Consider the following 27,500-nt stretch of genomic DNA (forward strand, 5'->3'; position numbering starts at 1 on the left):
TCTGGAAAGACGTGACCAGGAGATCGATGGCCACCTTAGTGAAACGCAGAATGAGACTGTTCTCCGACGACTCGTCCAACACAAACACAAAGACCATCTGGTGGATGCCCAGCAGAGGGATGAGGCTCAGCGTGGACTTGGCCAACCTACGACGGACGGAGAAGAGAGGAGAACAGACATGGAGGAGGCTGGAAGGTGCGGTTTGGGGGAGTGGATTATTTAGTGAAACATTTAAATTTTGTGGATAATTTAAGTTTTGTTATCACCAAACTTAAAAATGTACCTGAATTTGTAATCTGTGTATCTCATTTGGTGTGCTCGTAGTTTGGAGACCAGAATCTTTATGATGTGTATGAAGATGAGGAAATTTGTCTGTGGAACGGAGAAACGTTAATGTTACGTCTCGTGTCGTTAGAAAACGGACGATGTTGAATATCCAATTCAAGATATTTTTTTATAAACAGTCCTGTGGGAACAATTAGAATTCTACCAAATCACGGCCACTAAAATAAAGAACAATGCCATATGCTAAGCCTTGCACAGGAGACCAGTGCTATTAATACTAACGCTATATGCTATATCACTACTGTTTTGAATCCTGAATCAGCGACTGATGACCGATGAAGGTCTCTTTTCTTAGCGTAAACAAAATCAAACATCAGTTACAGCACTGATGGGGCGGGGTTTGGACATGGGGTCGTGGTGGTGGGGAGGGGGTCGATGGGAAACGTGTACTTCAACTGGGCCTACGTGAGCTCCTGGCAGGAACCAAAACCTCCTGTCCCTGCAAGAGCTCAAACACAGGAAATCCTGCAAGATATTGGAACCACTTGAGTGGACGATGGATGCACAGAACATGTAAGGGAGAATGTCTGTAAAAAACGGCCCTGACATCAGTGGCCATGACGGATCCGTCTCTTACATAAGGAAAGAGTTGTTAACATAGAAAGCTTGTATAAAGGGAGATCGCTCCCAGCCAGTATAAGATAACACACTTCAACGGTTAATGGGTTTGGGCGAAAAGTCGCAACGTGTATAACCAAATCTTACAGCTACCCCGCAAAACTTGAACCACAACGTCTGTCGGGAATTAAAAAGCTTTTACGAGCTACTTCAATAGGATTCTGCTTACTGCGGCGATCCCAGAGAGGGATAGGAGGAAAACCCCTGAAACAAGGAGGAGTCTTTGGAATAACATTGTGGAGCCAGGCTGTTAAAAAGTCCTCCCACACCCAGTGAGACAGTTGAGCTAGCAACTGTCTCACTGGGTATCAACATGTAGCGGTGAATTCAGCTATGTTCATCACTCTGTCAGAATGCTGAGGCGGAGATAGGGGGAGAGAAGATTAAAAAAGGAAGAGAAGGGGGGAGAGAGTAGCTTACCACGACTGCCAGCAGTATGGGCGACCGAATGATCCACCAATAATTCATGTTAACATTTAGCTCCCAACACCTGTGAGGGACAAAATCATTTAAAAATGTAATGGCCAAGAGTCATGATTGAAATTAAAAGCTTCGTACAGTAATTGGTTATGATCATATATCTGCTTAACTAGCGAATGTACGATGGGTGCGTTATCACCAAAACAAAGCCTTCATAAAGTTTTGTATTACACACTTTAATCCTCAGAAAGCTGTTACTAGCTACATTGTACTTCTAACAGGTGGAAAGCTTAATTAGGGAGTACTCTGTGTTTTAATGGTTAAATGCTTTGAAACAGCGAAAAACCTTTACAACCAATTTTCTCTCTCTCTGCCAATATGCCGTGGGATGAGTCCTTTACCCAAGTTTGCTTAAAGAGGTTCATTTTGAGATACTAATGAGATGTCACAGAACCATCATGGCTTCTTTTGGAAGATAAAACATGGCAGATATGTAGTCCTATAAATATTAATTTCAATGACTAAAGTGAACTTACTTTTCATTTTCATATAAGTATTTTGCAGTCACCCATGGTAGGAGAAATAAAAGTGGAGCTCCTGGGAAGAACAGAAGAGTAAAGTATGAAAATTAAAGAAATGTAACGGCATAGAACAAGCAGTGTGTGTTGGGGTTATTTATACTGCGTCTTCAGCTGTTTACTCAGTACACAAAATGTGTGGCGAAACCCCCCCCCACACACACACACACACACACACACACACACACACACACACACACACACACACACACACACACACACACACACACACACACACACACACACACACACACACACACACACACACACACAGAAACATACACACATACATACAAACACACACAAAAACACACATTACCACACACACATAACCACACACACACACACACACACACACACACACACACACACACACACACACACACACACACACACACACACACACACACACACACACACACACACACACACACACACACACACACACACACACACACACACACACGAGCCAGGGCTGCCTACCCCAGCCGATGCACAGGTATATGTTGAAGAAGTTCCTCTCGTTGAAGACGACGATGACCAGGAGGTTGTGGAGGTAGATGCCTTCCACCAGCAGCCAATAGCTGTTGGCCATTATACTGAAATGCATCATCACCATGGCAATGCGGCACGCCACCGTGGTCTACAGACGACATACAGGTCAGACGGAGGGATAGAAATAGAAGTCATGTTCACGTTCTATAAGATGACCAACGTCCATTTTATTTTTATTAATTCAGATAGCAGATACGTGGTTGGCCCCACAATTATATTTCTTAAGTAATTAAGTAAGTAAGTACCGGAAGTATCGAAACATATGAAATGAATACCTTGCCTACTGTACCTGTTCTTTGATGCTAGTCACATGACTATCAATGTGAGAGGGTAGATAACTTTTTTTACTTGACTAATGTGCTAATAATTCCTTACTACCCGTGCTTTTAAAATAGCACTAGCCTCATTTTAAACCACATTTTGGAATCATTCGAATCGATGGAAGAGACTGACACTTTCTCTCTGTTATGTACTCAGTGATGATTAACGGGGTCTGAGCAAAATTAAAAGTCAAGAACACACTAATAAAATATATATAAATATGACAAATAATTATGAAGAGATGTTCCACAAAATGCAATACTGTGCCTCAGCGTTCAGGTGAGCTGCAAAGCAATGCCCGCATGTCATGTTCAGCATGCTATAATCGGGATTCGAACTCTCAACCTAAGGATCACCTGTAAAAGGCATTATCCCATTGAGCCACTGATGAACCTGAACTGCAGCCTCATTCACATGGTCAAAATCTCTATGGATAAGCATACATCATCCAGAAACCTCCAAGCACACATTTCTCAAGTGAATCGGCATTCAAACTCTCAACCTAAGGATCACCTGTAAAAGGCATTATCCCATTGAGCCACTGATAAACCTGAACTACAGCTTCATTCACATGGTCAAAATGTCTATTGATAAGTATACATCAATACAACATCCAGAAATCTCAAAGCACACATTGTGTGTGCACACAAGTGAATTAAGGGCTTTCTTAAAAGAGCACAGATCTGAAAATTTGCACTGTTAATGGTATCCACCTAATAACAGCCGTATATTAGTTATACAATAACAAAATGGTCATATAGGCAAGTCCAGGTCAATCTGGTGAGGAGAAATAAGCCTAATTCATCATGTTTTACAATAGGGCCACCTTTGGGTGCAGTACCACAAATTTGGGTTTATGGCTAGTGGGGGTTATTGGTAACCATACCTGAAAATTTCAAGAGTTTTTGACTCACGGTATAGGCTGCAGTATGACACTTACAGAATTTGAGAAAAAAAAAAAAAGTTACAGAAACAATAGGGGATCAAGCAGCTTCTCTGCTCGGACCCCTAATAACTACACCAGAGACAGGGGTGATCATCTAGTGTGGAGTGTGGGGGGGGGGTGGACATAAGGAGTGCAGTGCACAACATATCCTTCCCCCTCTTTGAATAGCTCTGTTAAAAGCCATCACTTTCGATTGGCTCATTGTTTGGCGATGGTAGCTTGACGGTGAAGGACCTCATTGTTGACGAGCAGGTCCACGGGGGTGATGATGTCCCGGGTGAAGTCCCGGTCCTGGTGCCGGATCTTCAGGCCCGGGTCCTCCATCAGAGCGTCTTTGATCAGGACGGACAGCGCCCGCAGGATGAAGGACGCAAAGAGGTTCATGTGGATGTTGTTCCTCATGCAGTGCAGCTTCCTAGCACGTGGAAGAAGACAGTGAGGGAACGTAGCGCTTGCGTCTCGTTCTTTAGATGAATAGCCTTAAACCTGGGTGTGTGCGTTTTTCTATCAGCAGTCTCTCTGCGCTTGAGTTGTAGCTCCAGTTACAGCTATGTCACTTTCAGACAAAGGTCATGTTTCTTTCTTGAGAAACAATCTAACTTTCTAATTTATAATTAACTTTCAAAGAAAGCTTTAATCGGGCTGCAGTAAAAAAGTAAAAAATAAGACCTTTCCGCTTTGGTTGGATAAACAGTGCGACCACAAGGCAGGTTTGTGGGTTAGTCGGCTTATTCCTCCTTTGTATACGACAATGATTGTACTATCTTCTCATTCAGCAGGTGCTTCGATTCAAAGGGACTTCAAGTAAATCCAGATACATGACACTGCAGAGCAGGCCTGGGTGAGTTGCCTTGCTCAAGGAAGCAGGTAGTTTTGGGACTTTGAGATCCAACCCTTTTTGGGCTGGAAGTCAAACCCTCTTAACTGTAAAACTATCCTGGCCATTTTTTTGATAGCGCTTTAATCGTTTTTTATTCATAGCAATATGCCAACAGTGTATTTGGTGATGCTGTGGTGTGCTGGAAACGAAAGCGAAATGTGTTTTCCACACGCTGGCTCATTTGTGATTCGTTTTTTGGTTTTGTCCATAATTACCTGAAGAAAATGAGGGTGCCAAGTGCAAGAACCAGCGCTACCAGGGACAAGGAGTATCCCAGCGTGTAGATGATCTGAAACCTGCTGAGGATCTGCCCATAGAACTGCTGCTGGATCTGTAGAAACGCACGCCAGTGACACACAGCACGATTACAACGATCGTCCACTTTCCTTTTTTTCCCCTTGACATTTGTTTTCACAGATAGGTCTCTGTATCACTGTCTCCGTCACCGTCAGAGATCTCATCGTCGACAATTACAATAAATACCACAGCCGTTTTCAATTTGCCATTTGAAGAGAGAATGAAAACACTAGGGCCGGTGTCCTATCATCTCAAAGTGCAATCATTCATTCCACGACCAAAGTCGATTGCGCTCACCTGGCTGGGAGTATTCAACTCACACTCGCTTGTGTTCTTGTCCGAAACCCACTGTCCGTTGTGCTGGCAGTCCAGATACACCATGCCGTTGCGGACTGCAAGGGGGGGCGGGGGGGTGGGGTGCAGACACACAGGTTATGGCGTTTACTGCACCCGTTCAACACTCACCCGTTGTCCTGCTCCCGACCGTGTGTGCACTGCATGTGATTGGGTTTATGACCGGCCGGCGCCGTGTAAGGAGCCCCTAACCTTCGTTGTGCCAGGGCAGGTACCAGGGACACCGGACACCCACTGTGGTGTTGGGCCATCCATCGGGCCAGCACGCATAAAGGTCAAAATTTCGGATGCACACCAGACCTGCACGCCGCAACGAAAACATCGGTTTTCCAACACATTTCCCTTAATGCCAAACCTTTGAAACTTTTAGAAAAGGATTTCCTAAGTTCAGAAGATCATGTTTCAAAAAAACATATTGCATAATGGGGTCAAATTTAAGACCTTTCTACTGGTTGGTTTCGCCTCCTCACCATTAGAAAGGTCGTTTTTCATTCTAATTCTTCTCCTGACGTACCCGTAGCGTGTGAGTGTGAGTGTTGTGCTGCTTACCGGTGGAGGGCGCGGCCCTGGTGTTGTTGTGGTTACATTCCTTTTCGTACTGTAACCAGTCCTCCTTCAGTTTATCCAGCGCGACAGCCGGAGATACCTAGGGCAGTGTGGACGCACATATAAGGCTTTCCCCTTGTCTGCACATACAGTCGTACACATGCATGACTCATAAGAGCGTTGTGTATTCAACAGGAGTTGACGCTGAAGGGGCGATCAGAAAAACAACGGTCATCTTGGTAACGACAAGACACAGAAGACTTTGTGAAAACACATTCTGGACTTAGCGGTTCATTTGTTTCACTTCACTTCATATACACATTGGTGCTGAACAGGCCCTTGTCCCACTGATGGGCACATCGGTCAAGGAGACACCCTGTACCACAGGATATGGAATTGTTTTTGGGAGGGGGGGGGGGGGGGGGGGGGGTGGTCTGGTGTGGTGTGCGTCATTCTCCGTGTCCAGTGTTCTTAACACACAAGGGACGCAAGAAATGGTTTAGATTTTAAAAACCCCCGATCTGATATCTCTTCGAACACCGAAGTCGACTTGATGAATCTTGTTGCCTGCCCCACCAGACAGGCCAGCCACTTACAATTAACTTGTGTATTATTATTTAATCGTGTGTGTGAGTAGACGTGTGGTTGTGTGTGTGAGTATAGGTGTGTGTGTGCGTGAGTGCAGTTATATGCGTGTCAGTGCGTGCGTGTGTTTGTGTGTGTGTTTCAGTATGAGTGTGTCTCACCTGGATGCTGGAGACGGTTAGTATGGCCAGATGCAGGAACACCTGGGACATGCCTCTGTCCTTCGGTCGGCGTTGGAGAGGGTGAGTGAGGGACGAGGACAGGGGGTGCACAGCATAGGGGGGGCTTAAGCTAGGCTCACCACATGGCCTGGATGACACAAAGACAACATGGCCCATCAATCAGTCAATCGCGGGCAACACTCACCAGCGGTGCCACTTCCAGATGGGATGTCTGTGGTTGCACCACAATCCATCTGATATTTTGGGCAAAGAGCTTGTGTATTTTGTCACCAGTAAGGCCACCCCCCCCCCCAACCCAGCTGAATGATGCAATTTGGCAATTTGAGAACATTGGACAAATGCAGTTGGCACATTTTGATATTTCGACCTCTTTGCTGTCTCCAGTGTTGCACTTCATTCAGCCTCAAACGGTGGAATCGTAAATGTGGGTAGCTCCACCTCAACATTGAAAGGCCTACTCTAAGGCATTACAGTGGACACCGTGGGACGACGCGGTCAAATACAGAAGAGCAGCTTTAGTGTGGGCAGATATGCCTCCTGTCCCCGTATCTCATTGAGCCCTCCATGAAAGCCAGTGAAGAAATGACATGTTAGGACTGTCAGGACCAGCCGCGCATGACCTGTCCTATCTGATCCATTCACATCGGCTACTGTTTATACACCACCTTGGCCAAGCTCTTCTCCACCCAATTGACAAAGAACCATAGGCTGGAACTAAGAAAGTACCCTACACTTACCACCAACCCCAGTGCCATCTCACCCAAACCACGTACAGCATCAACACCTAAACCCCCATTAACACCAGCCCCCATTACCACCATCACAGTCACCTCCACCACCAGCCCCATGACCACCACCCCCCTCCCCACCACCACCACCACCTCCAACACCACCATCATCCTCATCACCACCACCACCACCACTATCCCCAACACCGCCACCACCCACACCACCCAAAATAACCTCAAGGTTTATTCTGCAGGACTGCAGACCAAAGGTAAAAACCAAACAATTCCAGGAAATGAGTTTTGATCGATTAGACGGATACAGCTCAGTCTGTGGCTCTCTCTGCTGCCTCGCTGACACAGAATGGTCAACTGTCCGCCCCGATTAAAAGAACAACACAAAAAACCTGACCATAATTCTGTTTGCCGGCATCTGCTAGGGAAGGGTCGAAGTAAACGTCAGACGTATTTTTGGCGGCTTGCCAGGTGTGTCCTCAACTTTCCCCTAAAACTCCCTCTTGTTAGGTAACTCTGTTGGATATATTACAAACTGCGCTGTACATGTGCGGGTGTTCGGTTAATCTGTCAGTCGACCTTATCGCTTATCAACAGCTGGGGTTGAACCTTGACCCCCAGGTACACGGCGAGCTGCATTGGAGGTTCCCTGTAACGATGACTCTTCTAACACACAAAGTCTACGTCATTGATGGTACACCTCCACATTGTTGCTCTGCTTAACCGGCCATGTCCTTTTTAAGGTCTGCTTGTTTGACCGTGTTTGTGTTTGCGTGCGTGTGTCTATGTGTATGCATGTGAATATGTTTGTGTGTGTGTTCACCCACTCACTGAAACTCGAGGTCACTCACCTTCACATCGATCCACGTTAAAGCGTGCCTGAGAGCTTCTGGCTGAAGCTGGAGAACGGAACGAAATCTGAAACGTTTCTGCAAAAAACACCTTGACTATGGAAACATTTTTGGCTAAAACGTTTCAAATTCCATTCCGTTCCAGTCTCTCGTCGTCGTCAGAGGAGGAGTAGGAGGAGGAGGAGGGCATGACCACTGTGGCTTTTTGGTCACTAATTATTTTGCAGGACTAGCCACAGGATAATGTGCCAAAGCACATGGCAGATGTGTTTTGGCATCAGAAGGCGTCTCCACAGACATCTCAAGTGTCCACTTTCGATCGCACTTCCCCGCTCAATGTGCAAATGTGCAAATAAACAAGTACACCCTTTCCGTTTGCAAAAACCAAATGTGTTTTTAAACTTGTGGGAGGCAGCGTTGCACCTCCTCGTTCCTAGTCTATGGGAAATATATAAACAAGAAGAAATTAGAATAACTATTTTCCTTAGCGCACCAAATGGCTAAAGATGTTATGCCCACTCTTCAAATATCTATTTTTTCGAAATTGTCCGAAAAATCATGGACAAAGCTAGTTTAAGCGATTCCGTGATTTGTCTTCACTTTACGCAGTTGGCGCACCAATGAGTACCCCTAATCCTGCTTACGCAGAGAATGTAATTTGAATAGGTGGTCCTTCAAATGCGACCCAGGACCCCTTTGTGTTCACACCGCTTAAAATAATGTCCCCATTCGCGGGCCAGACCGGTCTGAAGGGGGCATGAGCGATGGGAACCCCATGCGTCCCCCATGCGTCCATTCACACCTGTACTTAATCCACGTCGAACCAATGCAATGACCACGCATTCGCTTCGACGCAGTCATGAACCTGTTTTGGTTAGGCATCAGGTTTTAAGTTAGCGGACCAATCACAGCCCTTGCTGCTGCGTTGCCTCAAAGCAAGGTTACAATTTTTGGGAGCCGCACGTCAGGCCCTTGCGGTGGACGTAGGGAGGTCCCGCAAGGACATAATGGGTCCGTAAACCCCCTTGCGTTGCGTCGACGTCCAACCACAACTGAGGCTTTGGAGCTCTCCACTTGCTATCACACAGCCCGAGATGCAAATTAGTGCCCCAGTGTGCACAGGGCCACAGTCTATGGAACATAAATGGCCGACTCTGTGTTCCTGGCTGTAAGAGGCAGTTAAAGACCCCTACGTTATGTGCTATCTGGTGTGCACCTCCCCTCTGGAACGACTCCAGTTTGATCCCGACCTGTTATCGTACCCTACATGTTATTCCCTATCTTCTTTAAACCAATTTCCTGTCTCTTTTGATTTTCCCTATCCATTAAAATAGAAAAGCCCCATAAAATATCTATTACTTATGTCCATGAGAGCATAAGTCGTTGATGTGAATATGGTTTAGAGAGGCTTTAGATTTACACAGTTGGTATGAGGGACTCTATCCTCTCCAGTCTCTCTTTCTTCCTTTCTTTCTCTCTCTCTCTCGTTCTCTCTCTCGCGCTCTCTCTCTCTCTCTCTCTCTCTCTCTCTCTCTCTCTCTCTCTCTCTCTCTCTCTCTCTCTCTCCCCCCCTCTCACTCCCCCCGTCTCTCTCTCTCTTGATCTATTTATCTCTCTCTGTATCTCTTTCTCTTTATCCCTCTCCCTCTCCCTCTCCCTCTCTCTCTTCTCTCTCTCTCTCTCTCTCTCTCTCTCTCTCTCTCTCTCTCTCTCTCTCTCTCTCTCTCTCTCTCTCTCTCTCTCTCTCTGTATCTATGTCTCTTTATCTACTTTGCTTGACCCACATCATAGAGATCTACACTCATTTTCAAACTCACTACCGTACTTGTTGACCACACTTATGCAAGCTTGCGCTACGCAGATGGAATGATTAACCAGAACCTTCTTTCTGACGTTTTTGTAGAATTTAAGCACTGAATGAGGACAAAGAAATGGTCTACAGAGGCCGAAGACAGGAATATATATCTGGATATTTTAAAAAGAAGGGTCAGAAATAGTGTGAAGCCATGGGAGAATATCATGTTTAAAAAGTAGGACTACAAAGTATGTAGTAGAAGGAATCCATTGGATTGAGTTTCAAATGCAAGGGGTGGCATGACATACAGAAACACCTAGCTACACTTACCTGCACTCACTCCCAAAACCACCTGAGACTGTCAAAGCAGAACTAACTAGCATAAGTCCGCGGATGTAAATCATTTGATATAATAAATATCTGGAAAATCAAAAGATACATTTCCATGGATCCATCCATTTAGCTCCCAAAGAAAATAAATACAATACCATTTTGAACACATTCTGAACAAAGCAGATATATTGGCCGACGTGCACAATGGGTACGGGGGACATTCCCGGAGGCACCTGGCGGGATTCTGGGCGAACGGGCCATTTTTGTTCCAACATTACCACGATTCGGCTTCTCCTGGTGGACCAATGGCTGAAAGTTATGACCGGGAGCAATCAAATGACCCGAGACGGGTCATTGAAGGGTGGCGGGGCTCACACGTAGAAGGAGTCACGAAGGGAATCGTTTTCTTGTTTGGAAAACAAACAGGAAAAGCGTCACAGTCAGCCCCAGAGGCCAGATTTGTCCCTCTGGCTCTCTGTGTGACTTTTAAGCAGCAGGTCAGCGCTTTAATGTCAGTAATTGCCCCAACGAGCCACTCAGGGAGGTGATGAATGCCCGGGGGTACTCACTGGGACACGTCACACACCCCACGCTGGACCGTGATTGGCCAGGTGCCCCTAACAGGCCCAATGGAGCGAGCGGCCAAGTGGCTGAGCCCAGAGAGCCTACCGCCGCCGCCGCCGATGCTAACGGCTACAGATGAGAACAGCAGGACAGAACGGGTGTATAATTAGCACGCTACAAGGAAAACGTCTCAGCCTCCCGGCAGCATTAGTTCTGCTTCATCTCTCAGAGAGCCAACAGCTAACGCTGCTGCCGTGTTGGAACAAGAGGCTGAATCCATATTTCATCACATGCAGTGTGTCAGAGTGACACAGTCAAACCCATGAGAGCAACGTCGTTTATTTGGCTGTAGCTCTGGGCTGTTCTTTTGAAGTTGGGTACAAGTCTATAATCATATTTTTCCAGCATATTTCTCCATGTGAGCATAAGGTTGGAATGCCTACAACTGCGAATAGCATCAGGGGTTTGAGGCAAGAATATAATGTTTCAATTCATTAACTCTATGACATCAACAAAATACCTACCTCTATGACGTCATAGATTCTGATCAATCAGTCTGATCGACCAGTTAGCACAGTAGTGCCCAATTCATGATGAAATGAATATCCATCTGTTTAAATTGGGCAAACGTTTGTCTGATTCTTTTCTATATATAATGTTGCAAAAAATTATATATTTTTTTACCCCAGAGCCGAACAACCCCAACTCAACATTGAAACAGTTGAACTGCACAACAATAATTATTGGTCGGTCCTTTTATAACAGCGTCTGCCACACCAAAGGACAATGGAGGATTGTATGGTGCTGATGCGGGGAAGGTTGTTCAGAGAAATAGAAAAACAAACCTCTTGGAAAAGGGCAACACAATAACCTACTTAGGTATAGAAAATGCCTGCGAGCGACCACTTCTGATGCGGTTTTACCACATCCCAGGGCAGGTTTCCTCTCTCCACGTACTTTGATTTCCGGAAATATCTGTTGCCTTTTCAGTAATACTGAAATGGCAACGCCTCGCGTGTCTGAGACTGCGATGACATCACGACAGAAATGTCTTTGAATCGATGATCCATGACTTTTAATGTATTTTCGGTTATTCTATTATTAACATTTAATGTTTTTTTATATGGTTATTTTTAGATATTATATCGATGTAAAATGCCGTTTGTAAGCTGCAAACATGAACAATTTAGGCCTTTAGGCAGAAAAAATTATTTCCGCAATTACATTACATTACATCTTACATTATTCATTCTCTTTCATTTCCCCTCTGGTTTTATAAAGTTTGTGAGGGGAGGGAGGTGGGAGGTTAGTGACAGTGTACAGTGTAACAGGCAGTTTAAAAAACAGAAACAGAGAGGAGTGGCTCCCTCTCCCCGTATAGCTCACGGCGGCAGACGTTAGACTCTCTCTGCCACATGAGTGGCCTCGTATCCGATGGAGGGGTGAAGCAGAGTTCAGGGGAGAGGTGGCAGAGTCTTGCTGCCATAAGCTCCTTTAAGAGCCAGCTGCTTCACCAACGACAAGACGCAACACGACCGCGATCCGGGACGCACATCGCATGCAGCCAGGCTGACGCCACGGCATAAAGTGCTCTTGACCAGAATCTTAACTCTCGGACACAGACGAGATATTGTAATCTGGTCATTTGAGGTGGTTTCGATGGGGACGTCAACAGCTGAATACCTGGGCCTTCTGGGTTGTGGAGGAGTGAGGCGCTTTCTGTCTATTAATCACCGATGAACTTTGGTTGATGTGGTTTGAAGGGTTGTCATTGGACCTCACGTCAGGACTGCTGTGGTTGATGAGCGGTGAAGAGTGCGTTAGAGTGGTCTCAAACGGACGGGAACCACAGAGTGCCGGACTGGAGCACAGCCCATTTGACGGAACGTTAATCCACGTTGGGGGGTTTAAAACACACATTCATCACTTCTACGATGTCACAACACACGGTATTAAGAGTAAAGGCCTCAAGCACTCTTTCCCATGCCTTCCACCATCACAGTATTCTGGGTTAATCAAATAAAAATCATGACAGAGCCTAACAATAGTATAAAGCCAACTGGATCATACTGGACACATTACAATGTTTATGTCTGTTTGGGGGTACGTCTTTTAAAACTTGCGAAAGGTTTTATGAGATGAGTTCACTTTTTCTTTTTAAACCAGTAAATCATCAGTCACCTCTACTTATCTGATCTTACCTTCCCAAATTCCTAGAGTGCCACAACGGTTTTACAACACCTTCAGCATAACTTAAACCAGACGTTTCGACTCCCCCGTTTCCCCAGAATGTTCTCCAACAACGAGTGGACATAAGATCTGGATCTCAACAGGCAAATAATTGCGATACTTATAATAGGTCACTGTAACCAAACAGGAAATAAGCAGTGACATCCTGTTCCTCCGTCCAGTTAATCAAATCAGAAGTGTCAGTAATTACGTGTCTTCAGCACGTCCAAAATCACTGCGGTTGTTGTGCGAGCGTGGGACTGTGAGTGCATTTATATTCAGTATATTTATTTCTTCCTCTTTTTCCTTCCTCTTCCTCTCTTTCTTTCCCAGCTTGTTGCCCAAATAGGGGCCAGCGTCTGTCGTTTCAAGTATGAACCGCTGATGAGACAAGGGGTGCTGAGAGGGATGAGGCTGAGCACTTACGGCCGGCGATGGAGTAGATGAAAGGGCCCGTAGTGGTTTTCACTCGTTTTCCTCCTAGGACCCCGAACAGCGGCGTCACACTTTACTCTCTCATTCAACAGTTTGTAGCTGGAGTACCGTCACGCGGCGGGTCATTGAACCACCCGCTGCTCCGCCGCTGCAGCTCATTGGCGGTCGGTAGTGCGGGGGCTAACGGTGGCACAACGTGGCCTCCCGAGGTGCGTCGGCGGGCGCTCGTGCACACAGTGCTTCTCGCACCGAGGCACCAGCGTAGGGCTGCTCGATTATGGAAAAAATCATAATCACGATAATAATCACGATTATTCAATCCATTATTTTTGAGTTTGAAAACATGATGCATTTCTTATTATATATGTTCAAATAGAAAATGTTCATATCGAAAATAATGTTTCAATATGTATCCGACTGTGCATTTTTTTAATGAATAAAAAATAATATTTTGAACTCGATTACATTAGTTTGGACGCAAAAATCAAAATCGCAATCAAAATTGGATTAATCGCAAAGCCCTACACCAGTGTGTCTTCCACTCCACCGGGAAGGGAAATGGGTTACAGGGGGTGGCTGGCATACATGTGTTGATGAGTTAATGAGGTAAATCAATATAGACACACCGCCTGGTTCTTTTCCCTACTAATCAGGTCCATTCCTTTATATGCAAATTGTGACCCGCATGGATTAGCGGGTCACAATAGTGGTGAGTGCTCGTTGTGATGTTGATGATGTCTCTCAGCACGCAAGGAAAGGGGGTCATTGGAAAAGCGATGTTTAATACGAGCGTGGACTGAATTAAAAGAAATTCGCCTACGCATTGTTATTAGAATATAAATTGCGACTAGATGACAGAAGAACCTGTTGAACAATATCAACGTCTAGATATTTCACCGTCTGGCTTTTAATTGTATTCCAATTAAAAATGACATTGAAGATGCACCAGTCACAACAGAGCAGACAATGTGTGTTCAGCCAAAATATAACCCCCCCTTCCCTCCCCCCCTCCCCTCCCCTCCCCCCTCCCCTCCCTTTCCTTCCCTTTCCTTCCCTCCCCTGCTCCAAAACTCTTACAACCAAATCTATAAAAGACTAAATACTCTCATGAATGAACAATGTAATGACAAATTGTTACCAAGTTAATAACAAAACTGAGTGCTGACGCGTACGAGATAAGCTACTGTTAACCTTAACAAATGCTTTTCAAGTGGTCCGATAGTATTCAATCAATACAGCTTCTTATATTTATAACAAGCTGCTTTTTACTGAAATCAGGAAGCCGGTCTCAGTCCAGGAGCTTAATGGCAGCTGGCGTCCACAACTGACGTAAGACTGATTTAAGTGGAATGAGCGAACCTATCTCAAGACTCTGCAGAGGCCGAATTTTTATCCCCGAATGTTCTTAATGGGGGAATGCTTAATGAGGGAATGCTTTTTGGCGGTTGACAACAATGTCCATACGGCTCCTTTGATTGCAAACAAGCTCCTTTTTAAAATCATTTCAATAACCGGGAAAGATACACAAATGAGCAAGCTCCTCTCAGAGTCTCATTACCGGCCTCTGCTTGATTCATCGGCCCATATGGCGGCATTGCTGTGCCATGTGTGAGACAGAAAATGGCTCACACGTTGGTGCAAGACAGAAATGTTCCTGAACGTAGCTGCCTGTGTAAATATTGTAAATCATTAAGGGTTCCTGCAACGTTATCCCAGTAATTGACCTGTACCGATGTGTGAAAGGGGATTAAGTGGTGCGCACAGGAAAACCTCTCCCCTCACGGAGGGGAGAGGTGTCCCGTATGCAGGCCATGTAGGATAGGGGCCCTGGCCTGCATAATCCAGGGATTTGCAATGAATGCACGAACGCTCTACATAAACGCTTACATGTTAACTCCGTCCGTCATGCAACCTGCAACCTGCAACCTAATTTGGTAAGTTGGTCTCTCTCTCTCTCTGCCTCATTTGTCAGGCCGGTTCAGTTTGTTTGGAGACATGACATGATGTGTTACCGGGCTGATCATTTGCCATCAGGGCAGCCAATAAGGGGAGCCACACAGCGTGGGAGCCCTAAAATGGGGATACTGTTGTGTGTTTTGGAAAATATCTCTCCGCTATATGTTAAGCTATGTCACAGGAACGCTGCCGTGTGGATTTAGCACTCGTAGAGTCACCAGACTTCAGCGCGCCAAGTGTATTATTTAATGTTTAAAGTTAGACATGGTCTGCTTGCCAAGGGGGACTAATTGGCTTATTTTCCCTTCTCTATCCAGCTAAATAGCCTCAGCGTTTAAGTAAATTTAATTAAATGATATATGTATTAAATATTAAATTATTTCTAATTTAATCATATATTTTAGCATTACATAAAGTCCCTTTAGTAGTCACTTTTATACAGTTATTATACAGTATTATACAGCACAATCTTATACATGAATTGTAACACTTTCCAAAAAGGGGTACACTAATTAAACAATAACATTAGTCAATGCAATAATTAGCATTAACTATGAGGCAAATGAACAGTTAACTAAAAACCTAGCAATCCTTGATTAGGTTTTATATTGTAATTCGGTTCTTGTTAGTTACAGTAACTGGTTCAACTGATTCCATCTCTATGCTAATGCTATATAATTATGCCTAAAACGGCATTCACTTATGTTAATGAATGGTTGATTAATGTACCCTGATTGTTAATCGTCTCCCGTTAGGGTCTTCAGTATACGGGTAATGCATACTGCACCATCCTCAGTCTACTACAGTGCGTGTTGCTGTTCATAATTCCCAGCGCTCAATGGAGTTTAATGGTCTGGTTTCCACAATTCCACCATCAACGAGGCGCCAATCAATATGCATTCAGGCTCTGCTTCGTCCTCATTATGAACACCCACCTTTACGCCCCACGCTGCTTTCTGTTCACAAACTGGCTCTATGAATTACACGTATATAAAGTTGTACGAGTCTGTACGAGACTTAAACCGATGATCTGGATGAGGTTTTAATAACCGTTGATTGATCATCTGTCTCTAATGTACAGGTCCTTCTCAAAAAATTAGCATATTGTGATAAAGTTCATTCTTTTCCATAATGTAATGATAAAAATTCAACTTTCAGATATTTTAGATTCATTGCACACCAACTGAAATATTTCAGGTCTTTTATTGTTTTAATACTGATGATTTTGGCATACATCTCATGAAAACCCAAAATTCCTATCTCAAAAAATTAGCATATCATGAAAAGGTTCTCTAAACGAGCTATTAACCTAATCATCTGAATCAACGAATTAACTCTAAACACCTGCAAAAGATTCCTGAGGCTTTTAAAAACTCCCAGCCTGGTTCATTACTCGAAACCGCAATCATGGGTAAGACTGCCGACCTGACTGCTGTCCAGAAGGCCATCATTGACACCCTCAAGCAAGAGGGTAAGACACAGAAAGAAATTTCTGAACGAATAGGCTGTTCCCAGAGTGCCGTATCAAGGCACCTCAGTGGGAAGTCTGTGGGAAGGAAAAAGTGTGGCAGAAAACGCTGCACGACGAGAAGAGGTGACCGGACCCTGAGGAAGATTGTGGAGAAGGGCCGATTCCAGACCTTGGGGGACCTGCGGAAGCAGTGGACTGAGTCTGGAGTAGAAACATCCAGAGCCACCGTGCACAGGCGTGTGCAGGAAATGGGCTACAGGTGCCGCATTCCCCAGGTCAAGCCACTTTTGAACCAGAAACAGCGGCAGAAGCGCCTGACCTGGGCTACAGAGAAGCAGCACTGGACTGTTGCTCAGTGGTCCAAAGTACTTTTTTCGGATGAAAGCAAATTTTGCATGTCATTCGGAAATCAAGGTGCCAGAGTCTGGAGGAAGACTGGGGAGAAGGAAATGCCAAAATGCCTGAAGTCCAGTGTCAAGTACCCACAGTCAGTGATGGTCTGCGGTGCCATGTCAGCTGCTGGTGTTGGTCCACTGTGTTTTATCAAGGGCAGGGTCAATGCAGCTAGCTACCAGGAGATTTTGGAGCACTTCATGCTTCCATCTGCTGAAAAGCTTTATGGAGATGAAGATTTCCTTTTTCAGCACGACCTGGCACCTGCTCACAGTGCCAAAACCACTGGTAAATGGTTTACTGACCATGGTATTACTGTGCTCAATTGGCCTGCCAACTCTCCTGACCTGAACCCCATAGAGAATCTGTGGGATATTGTGAAGAGAAAGTTGAGAGACGCAAGACCCAACACTCTGGATGAGCTTAAGGCCGCTATCGAAGCATCCTGGGCCTCCATAAGACCTCAGCAGTGCCACAGGCTGATTGCCTCCATGCCACGCCGCATTGAAGCAGTCATTTCTGCAAAAGGATTCCCGACCAAGTATTGAGTGCATAACTGAACATAATTATTTGAAGGTTGACTTTTTTTGTATTAAAAACACTTTTCTTTTATTGGTCGGATGAAATATGCCAATTTTTTGAGATAGGAATTTGGGGTTTTCATGAGCTGTATGCCAAAATCATCAGTATTAAAACAATAAAAGACCTGAAATATTTCAGTTGGTGTGCAATGAATCTAAAATATATGAAAGTTTAATTTTTATCATTACATTATGGAAAATAATGAACTTTATCACAATATGCTAATTTTTTGAGAAGGACCTGTATATGTTTTGGCAGTTTGGCACCAGGTATGTAGTCATGAGGAGTTTGTAAGTGTATAAAACATGGATATGTGTGCGAGAGAGGTTGTGTGTATGTGTATATGTGTTTCTGAGTGTGTGTAACATATGGTTATCTCATGATTAGAGATAGAGAGATCTTCTGGCCTTTGGTGGGTTAGCACTGTTAGATTGGAACTGGGAGAGTTGCATAACACATCAATCGCACCAGTACAGGTGTATCTATGGATTTTATCTTTTGGTGTGTGTGTGTGTGGGGGGGGAAACCACACACACAAAGTTTAAGTGTGGGATGTCTCTTTCATGAGCTGTTCTACGCGGGGATGGAGGTATGACGCTGTTGACACTGGGTTGGCGTAACCACAGAGAGGTACCGAGACCTCCATCAAAGCCACTTTGATGGGCTGCCAGTTGGCATACGTCTCTCTCTTGTTTCCTGGTTCATAGTGGCGGCTCCTTCTGGCCTATCCCTGTTCTGTGACGCACAGGAGTGTTCAATTTCACCCGTAAAACAAAAGCGATGATGAGCATGGTTTTTAGTAGTAGTAGTTTAACATTATTATTTTGTATATTTTACATCCTATATCCTACATCCAACCTACATCCTCTGTCTTAATCCGATGGGAATGGAAACGAAATACCATTCCATTCATGTTGCCTCAATGTATCAGTTGCTTATCTTTATCTTCATAAAATGATTCATTTCACTTCACATGAAATGCAAGGGGCCTTGTTCGTCCTCCAAACAACCGCCAGAAAACATCTTTCTTCTGTGATTTAGCTACATCTCGAGTGGAGCTAAAACAGAGAGTAAATATGCACACCCACAGTATATCAGACGACTGTACACACACAGTACATCAATTTGGTACAAGAGTATCCACTGCCGCGGTGTCTTCCTTTGAACCAGAATGCAGTCCAGTGCAGCGGCGGTCATATATTGCCTGTCAACCGACCAGACCTGCGTCTGATATCTCTAGGATCTCTCAGTACCACTCTCTCGTCTGACCTTAACAGGACCCAACCCAGGCCACGGGGTCAAAAAGCACAACCCATGTAGACCTAGTAGAACCTAGTAGAGCCTCTTGAACCTATGTGCGTGAGATATGTTGAGGTGCAACATAGCACTCAATAGCAAGATTAGTAACTATACAGAGTCCAGGGTCCCTTCCATGGTAACACCAACCTCTCTCTCTCTCTCTCTCTCTCTCTCTCTCTCTCTCTCTCTCTCTCTCTCTCTCTCTCTCTCTCTCTCTCTCTCTCTCTCTCTCTCTCTCTCTCTCTCTCTCTCTCTCTCTCTCTCTCTCTCTATCTTCTTCTTTGAACAAACACTATACCTACTAAGAGAGATAATGCAAACACCTTTTTGAAAGAATATCCCCAAAGCACCGCAGCGGGATGAAAGTGACCCCTCAGTGCTGGCCCACAGCGATGGTGGCCGGCTATTTTAATCGGAGGTCGTAAAAAAAGAAAGGCCGACAGCAGTGATTAACACAGTGCTGCACGGATGACGTCACAAGGGCTCGTAAAAAGGTCAGAAAGTTTGCTTTCTGAATGTGATGTGACAGCGTGTCGTTTATGGGACCATTTGTGCGAAAATAAAGTTAACCCAGCATCAAATATCTAACTGTCTAAATTGGTTTAGAAAATGACTTGAATGAAAAAATGCCTCGGGACAATTTGTTTCTGTCTAACAGATTTTTGATTAACAAAGTTGTTTATTCTTGTTAGGCTATCTTACCACATGTTTATCAGTTAATCAATCTACCCTTTGTGATTACTCTATTATCCTATCATCCTCCTCCCATTGGTCCAATCTCCCGTTGGCAATTCTAAATATGTAAATGAGGCCTGTGAATCTTACTTCTCATTTGGCACTAGATGACGTTCCATAGTTGTAAAGGCGATAGATATTCAGTTTCTCTCTCTGTGACAGTGAGCATGAGCTTTACGCGGTCTGAGAAACACAGGGAACTAACTGTCAACATTAGCTCACGTTTTTTTTGTATTATGAGAAACATTGAATTCGTGCCATAATATTGTCTGGAATGGATCTAATTGTGCTGTCAAAACACTTCGCTTCACTGCTGTTTTCCCGTGTGGTTGTATATTCTGAGACGGACGGAGAAAACATCTGAAACAAGATAAAGTGGAGGTGTCAATGAATGATATACACTGTTTTTGATAAACATCTGTTTCTGTTGCAGTCTGATGTGTTGACAATTATGGTCTGAGAACAAACGGAACTACAAGGATGGATATAGACTGAAAGACCGACAGAACAACAGAACAACAGACAGACAGACAGACAGACAGACAGGCAGACAGACAAGCTGCGTTTCCATCTAAAAGGTGATGCGAATCTTTAGAAAGTTCGCAAAAAAGTAATTTGAATTAGGTGCGTTTCCATCAAGTGGATGCAGCGGAATAGGGTGATGACGTTACACGTTGATGTCGGCAGGGTTGCTATGGCCGGTCGTTATGCGGAAATCGGAAAGACTGTCAGTCCTGTGTGTTCAAAGTTTGCTACGTCACAGCTGTTTCGAAAAGTGTGTTTCCATCTCCCATTTTGCGAATTTACTCCCTTTCGCATTTCTCAAAAAACACCTCAAGCGAGCGGATAAACCTTTTTGCGAATTAGAGGATTTTTATGCGAATTTTGGTGTTTCCATCACCGTTTACTGATTAGATACTTCAAAGTTCGCATAAAATCAGGGGGATGGAAACGCACCTACAGACAGTAGATTGATAGATTGGTACAGCAGCCCCCATCAAAAATATAATAGCAACAATAATATTAAAGTAATTGACAATATAATAATAAGCCTGACAAACGGGGGTCACGGGGTCAACATCCCCTCATTGTCTTGCTCTTTGCGACCTGATCTAGTCTGAAAACCATCTTGGTAGCCTTTACACCAGGGACCAGGGGTAAACACACCTTATTCATTCCAAGAAAGGCAAATTGTGCTCGACCACCACACCAAACCAAACAGCAATTGGTTTGGCTGTTTGTTTGTTTGCCAGAGTGGCTCGTGGAGACAGACACCCTCTCGTAACACACCATTACGGTGACAGTATGCAAACAACAGACCCCCTGGGGCCAGGAGCCAGCGGTGTGGGGAGCCAGCGCCGAGAGAGCCTTCATCACTCATCCTGCCATTCACTGATCAGAGGATAGCCTCCCTCAGAAGGCAGTGCTCCACATGGTTGGCCCATGGTAGCAAACAGGGCTCCACATGATTTGCCAATGGCAGTGGACAGTGCTGTACAGGATCGGCCAATGGCAGCAGACAGTGCTGTGCATGATTGGCCTGGTTTTAATGGGGGGGAGGTGATATAAGACATCATAGCATTAGTCTGTTACAAAGCTGGACACCTCTCACAAGTAATCATCGCCATCCAGAAAATGACCAAATATCTTGTTTTTTAAATGTATTCTTGCATAGGTGACCAATATGACTGTGGGAACAGGATGATGGGACGACAAAGGCCGAGTTCACACCGTGCTTACTTTAAAGGAAGAATCCCCTGGCCCCGAGCCACAAGTACACTCTGCTGTCCAGACACCTGACAGTGCTAAATGATGCAGGGACAAGTCCAGTACGGTCCAGTGAGGAGAGTACCAAAAATAAACCAGGGCTAATCCCTGTGATGTTTAGGAAAAAGTTTAAACGGTACTCCTGGTGAATAATGAACGCAGCCCGCTTGTTTTGCTCGTGCTGTGCTACCGTCTCTCGGGGCGTACCTGAAAAGCATAGCGACTATCTAGTATCTAATCTGCTCCTACGGTCTGCTGTTGGAACAGCTGTTTATGTATCCTAATCTCCCCCCCACACACACACCCTCCCTCCCTGTGACTGCTCTGTGGACGGGATCCACTCTCTGATCCAGGTCATCAGTCTGGAGTTAATCAAACGCTACAGTGCCTGAGAGGAGGAAAGAGGGTAACCGGTCCCCCCAAGCAGAACCCCAGCCGCATCCCAGCAGCAGACTTCTGGAAGAAGGCGATAATATAGTCCAGAAAAGAGTTTCCTGGAACCGCAGTAGAAACAGACTCAACGCTTCTTTTTAAACTGTGGGAGACAAAGCGTTGATGATTCACCCCTCTTGGGGGATTTGAGCCGGCATACTTTGTGAGCTGTGAGTGAGGTTGCAGGAGAGTGCGATGCCCAGAGTTTTCGATCTGCGTACCGACCGATCCTGTGTGTGTGTGTGTGTGTGTGTGTGTGTGTGTGTGTGTGTGTGTGTGTGTGATTTTGTGTGTATGTGTGTGTGTGTGTGATTTTGTGTGTGTGTGTGTGTGTGTGTGTTTGCGTGTGTGTGTGTATCTGTGTGTGTTTGCGTGTGTGTGTGTATCTGTGTGTGTTTGTGTGTGGCTATGTGTGTGTGTGTGTGTGTGTGTGTGTGTGTGTGTGTGTGTGTGTGTGTGTGTGTGTGTGTGTGTGTGTGTGTGTGTGTGTGTGTGTGTGTGTGTGTGTGTGTGTGTGTGTGTGTGTGTGTGCACGCACCGATCCTTCACCCCTACATGCTACTTGATTCTCCCTATATTCTCATATTTCTTGAATCCCCTACATGACCGTAATTCAAATGTAAATGCATGTATGTGTGTATGTATGAATGCATATATATGTATGTGTGTATGTATGGGTGCAGGGTGTGTGTGAGGAGGTGTCTCGGTATGTCACAGCTTTGCTGTCACTGTAATTCATCATGGGCACAAAAAAAATGCACGGACATTTGATGCGCTGCCCTAGCTGTTAAATGCTCTTTTCATGATAAATGTATCATTCATTCATGACCGGGATCTTTACAACCCATCCCAAAATAGAGGTCTGTGGAGGACTGGCTCTTCAAGAAGGGGTGGGGGGGGGGGGGCAAACACACACACACACACACATACAAACACACATGCATACGCATACACACACATACACACAAACTTAAGCGTACAGCCACAAACAACAAATTTTCACATGCACACCCACACCCACACCCACACACACACACACACACACACACACACACACACACACACACCTGCACACATGCTCATACACACAATCCAAATTGATGTAAACCATGTCTGTTTTGAGTGACCCGTGATGCTACTCAGACGACTTGGTTCTGTCTGCAGGATCTCCCTCCAAGCGATTGGCACAGGCGGTAGCGACAGGCGATGCAGCGCCAACACTGTTAAGCACTCCACACGCCTGATCGCTGGCACACTGAGTGCCACCTGGTTTCATGCTAATCTCATGGAGCCATCCCGTACAGCCACATATCGCGTGTAGGAGAAAACCACAACAGGCTGAACACGAAACAGTGAGCTAACCACACAAACCCCCCCCCGACACGAAGAATCATTGCACTTCAATAAACGGTACTTCTTCACTGCATGCTGCCACGGACCCCATTATGGCTGAATAATGAACCGTCAGAGCCCGCAATCTTCGAGGAGGAAAACACTGGCGTTGATCCTGAGGGGATTCCTATAGAATCCAACGGGCCGGGCGTCTGGTTTCTATTGACTGTTCTAATCAGGCGGCACAAGTCCTCCGCCTGCCTTGTCTTTTCCCACGACTTTACATGCTAGTCTGTACAGTAGAAAAAATCAAGAAAATAAATCCCCAAGAGAAACGTAAAAAATCATATATGGTATTTCTTGCGAAAAAATAAGAGCCAGGGAAGAGGTCCTTTTTTCCCGCAGAGCGGACGTGTCCATGTGAGAAATGCATGAGCATTAGCTGGGGGACAGCTTGAACAGCTGTAATCCCAGCTGGCACCCACACACAAACACACACACACACACACACACACACACACACACACACACACACACACACACACACACACACACACACACACACACACACACACACACACACACACACACACACACACACACACACACACACACACGCACGCGGGTGTGCACGTGAGCACCAGACGCTATTTTAAGGGGTAGTCTGTGATGCAGGTAATGTAATCATTACACAGAGACTAATGAGGTCATAAAAGTGACATGTGCACAAATATACACATGGTTAGTTGCGCATATGCAAACACACGCAGGGCGCACACAAACACACACATGCGTGTGCACATACACTCGCTCGATGAACAGATGCACTCAAAGACATAGGCACACGGCAAACTTCTTTCTGGGGCCGTACAGGGAACTGGGTTTCCTCTTTCAACCGGATGACACTGCATCTCTGGAGAAAGATGACCTCCGGGAATGATACAGTAACAACCTTCTGCATATTAAACCACATAAACTCTGAGAAACAGCCGTGTGGAAGCCTATACTTTACAACAGTGCACAAAAACCGAAAGATTTTTCCTTTTTACAAATGATCCTCCAACGCTGAATTCGGATCATTATCTATGCCTACCCTCCACCTCGCCATGGAAGCTTCCCAGCTCTGAACCGTCCCATTACGTATCCCCAGCGCTGCAAGAGGAAGATGGACCTTTGTGATGGATGGTGCACGACTATCCCCCTCAAGTCAATATCTTTCCCCAGCTCTCATCACCATGCATTACCGTCTCACCGGCCACCGGCAACATCTCACAGGTGGCCGGTGCGCTGCCTGTTACCGAGGCGGCTGTAGCTGGCCCTGATGAATGGGACCCCAGGCTGGCTCTCTAATTGACCACCTTCTCTCTACAAAGGGTCGGAATACTATCGCCCCCGCAGGGACACTGAATTATTCCATGTGTTTGGATTTACAGGGGACGAGGGCGGAAGGGTGCTTTTGGTAACTAGGATTCCTGAATAGTTAATATGGCATCTCTGCACACACAGCGGGCGAGGGAGGGGGAGAGAGAGAGAGAGAGAGAGAGAGAGAGAGAGAGAGAGAGAGAGAGAGAGAGAGAGGTAGGGAGGGAGAGGTAGGGAGGGAGAGAGAAAGAGAGAGACACAGACACAGAGACACAAAGACAGAGACAGAGAGAGAGAGAGAGATTAGGTTTGACAGCGGAGAGCAGCAGAGGTGCCATTTGTGACACCTGTTTAGAAAATAGGTCTGTGCTCGATACGCGTGGAGAGACCAAATAGAAAACATCTCTGGGCTGTGTGTTCATCAGGAATCACGGCGTAAGCAACGGAAAGGAGGAAGTCTTCACTGTGATACAACATTATACCATAACATCGTGTTCATAAGTGTCCTTTTGTGTTATTATTACCATAATAAACACAACAAACAACATAGCTGGGCTGTTGTGGTCGGATGGTACCCTCTAAAGGAATGGAGAGTAATTGGTATATTGGCCAACCTATCACATCATTTTAGCTCAATGTAAGTTTGGTGTCTGTTCATAATTCAGTTCCTAATGTGACCACGGATATTAAAATCAAATTTGTGTTTGAGGCTTTCACCCCAGCAGAGTTTGATGTCATACCTCAAAGGATATGAGGGTTTTCATTTAAATACCAGTTTTGGATTCCCGTAGTTTCGAAATTGTTATTGTTTGTGTACAATCGGTTCTCTCGGTAATAAGCCATATATGCAAACGGCCGCATGCTGTTTAGTAAGCTGTTGCATTGCTGTTAACGTACAATAACCTGTGGCGGTGCCAGGGGTATTTTCCTTAGTTTTTATTGTGTTTTCTGAATCTGTGCAAAAGTTTTCAAGGATTGTATTTTTGGCTTAACCAACTCAACTGCCAATGGCTCATGGGCTTCAACTTTTTCAGTGGGATTAGCCCACCAGGTGTGTGTGTGTGGGTGTGTGCGCGTGTGCATGTGTGTGTGCCTTTGTTTGTTTGTGTGTGTGTGTGTGTGTGTGTGTGCCTGTGTGTGCCTGTATGTGTGTGTGTGTGTGTGTGTGTGTGTGTGTGTGTGTGTGTGTGTGTGTGTGTGTGTGTGTGTGTGTGTGTGTGTGTGTGTGTGTGTGTGTGTGTGTGTGTGTGTGTGTGCGCACTTGGTGGAGGAGGGGTGGATGTGGATGGAGGTCAATGTCTCCCACAGTGTACACAGCCACATCTAGAGGCCCATGGCCTTTCCCACCCCCTCCTTTCACCCCCTCCTTCCACCCCCAACCCCGCCGGGTCAAAAAACTCTCTGACATCAGCCGTCACCACGGTGACGCAGGTGGACATGTTTTCCGACTTTCTCCAAGAATTGCCACCTTGGCAAGGGAATCGGCGAGCCCTTATTCATTTAATGGCAAGACGGACAACATTAGCTAATGGGAGAGGCTTAAGTCCGCGTGGACTGATCTAGTTAATGTCTTTTGTGCCGCGTTGGTGCATTCACACAGCTTGGCTCTCTCGTTCCTATTTTGGAAAGGGGACTTTATTTGCCAACAGGTAGCCTAGTGTTTTTGTCAGCCTCTTGTTTATTTGACCGAGTTGAAAACAGTTGTTGTGTTGTGTGCATAAGAATATTCATATTTTCTTCAATCTTGATGCATTGGACCGTTGGATCATTGACTCAGACACCCACTTGGAAACAATAATTGTATGCACTTAAATCGTGAATGTATTTGGTATGCCTCATTAATCCGTTTCCTAAGTCTGCCGTGTGCGCAGTCCGATGACGCAGAGTGCCTTTTGTGATGAGATGAGCAACAAGGAAATGAAACGCACGGACCGCTTGTTCTATGGATTAAAGCGCTGTCATGTGACAAGGACATGTCGCCCAAAGCACAGAGCCCAAGACAAAGAAACAGTCGCAACGTCATCCGGCTGAATGGTCATCCCGAAATAGTAGGCTGAGTGTTGTTTGTGCTTTGCACTGTGATAATAGGCTGTGTTGGGGAGCAGCAGCATCATCGCTTGACCCCCGACCCACACACATTGAGTAAGAGAGGAGAGGGGAAGGACGGGGTGGGTATATTTTTAGTGTGGCATTAACCGTGCATCAGAACAAACACAGAATGGCTCAATACCGTTATCCCCTCCAGGGTTTACAAAGCAATTCAGAGAAAGAAGCAAACCCTTGTTATGTTAGGCTTATCTTTCCCGTCCACTCCAGTAGTTTCTGCCAGTATTGATTCCTCCATGCTAGTGTATGCTCTGTTCTCGTCGGAAGATCAATCACAATGGTTCAACTTCACAGTAAGCCTATTTTATGGTATTCACTGATCATAATGAGGATAAATATGGGGCCAATGTGGCAGAGATACGGAAGATTAACGTAAAGGTGGTCTTCAGTCATTTTGAATAAGTAGCCCAATACTTAGACTGAAGATGACCTCTTTCATATGCTTGACAACCCACTCCAAAGCAAACCTCTTACATTTGAAGCTGTCACAT

The 27,500-nt window shown here is 45.3% G+C and overlaps 1 protein-coding gene across 1 annotated transcript in view; it reads right to left on the reverse strand.

Moving 5' to 3' along the window:
- Window position 1: 1 nt before the first annotated feature.
- The window catches only part of gcgra (glucagon receptor a), a gene marked incomplete at its 3' end in the record, with an annotated part of 30,389 nt that continues 2,890 nt past the window's right edge, over window positions 2–27,500 (reverse strand). Inside the window, exons 2-12 of the mRNA XM_060075049.1 lie at window positions 6,607–6,754; window positions 5,864–5,960; window positions 5,507–5,614; window positions 5,258–5,352; window positions 4,879–4,994; window positions 4,018–4,198; window positions 2,445–2,604; window positions 1,920–1,980; window positions 1,384–1,453; window positions 284–372; window positions 2–146 (exon numbers count right to left, since the gene is read on the reverse strand). Coding sequence (XP_059931032.1) covers window positions 2–146; window positions 284–372; window positions 1,384–1,453; window positions 1,920–1,980; window positions 2,445–2,604; window positions 4,018–4,198; window positions 4,879–4,994; window positions 5,258–5,352; window positions 5,507–5,614; window positions 5,864–5,960; window positions 6,607–6,754 — 1,270 coding nt within the window. The remainder of the gene's footprint in view (window positions 147–283; window positions 373–1,383; window positions 1,454–1,919; window positions 1,981–2,444; window positions 2,605–4,017; window positions 4,199–4,878; window positions 4,995–5,257; window positions 5,353–5,506; window positions 5,615–5,863; window positions 5,961–6,606; window positions 6,755–27,500) is intronic.

This window comes from Gadus macrocephalus, chromosome 2, assembly GCF_031168955.1.
Source record: "Gadus macrocephalus chromosome 2, ASM3116895v1".
NCBI classification, from domain to species: Eukaryota; Metazoa; Chordata; class Actinopteri; order Gadiformes; family Gadidae; genus Gadus; species Gadus macrocephalus.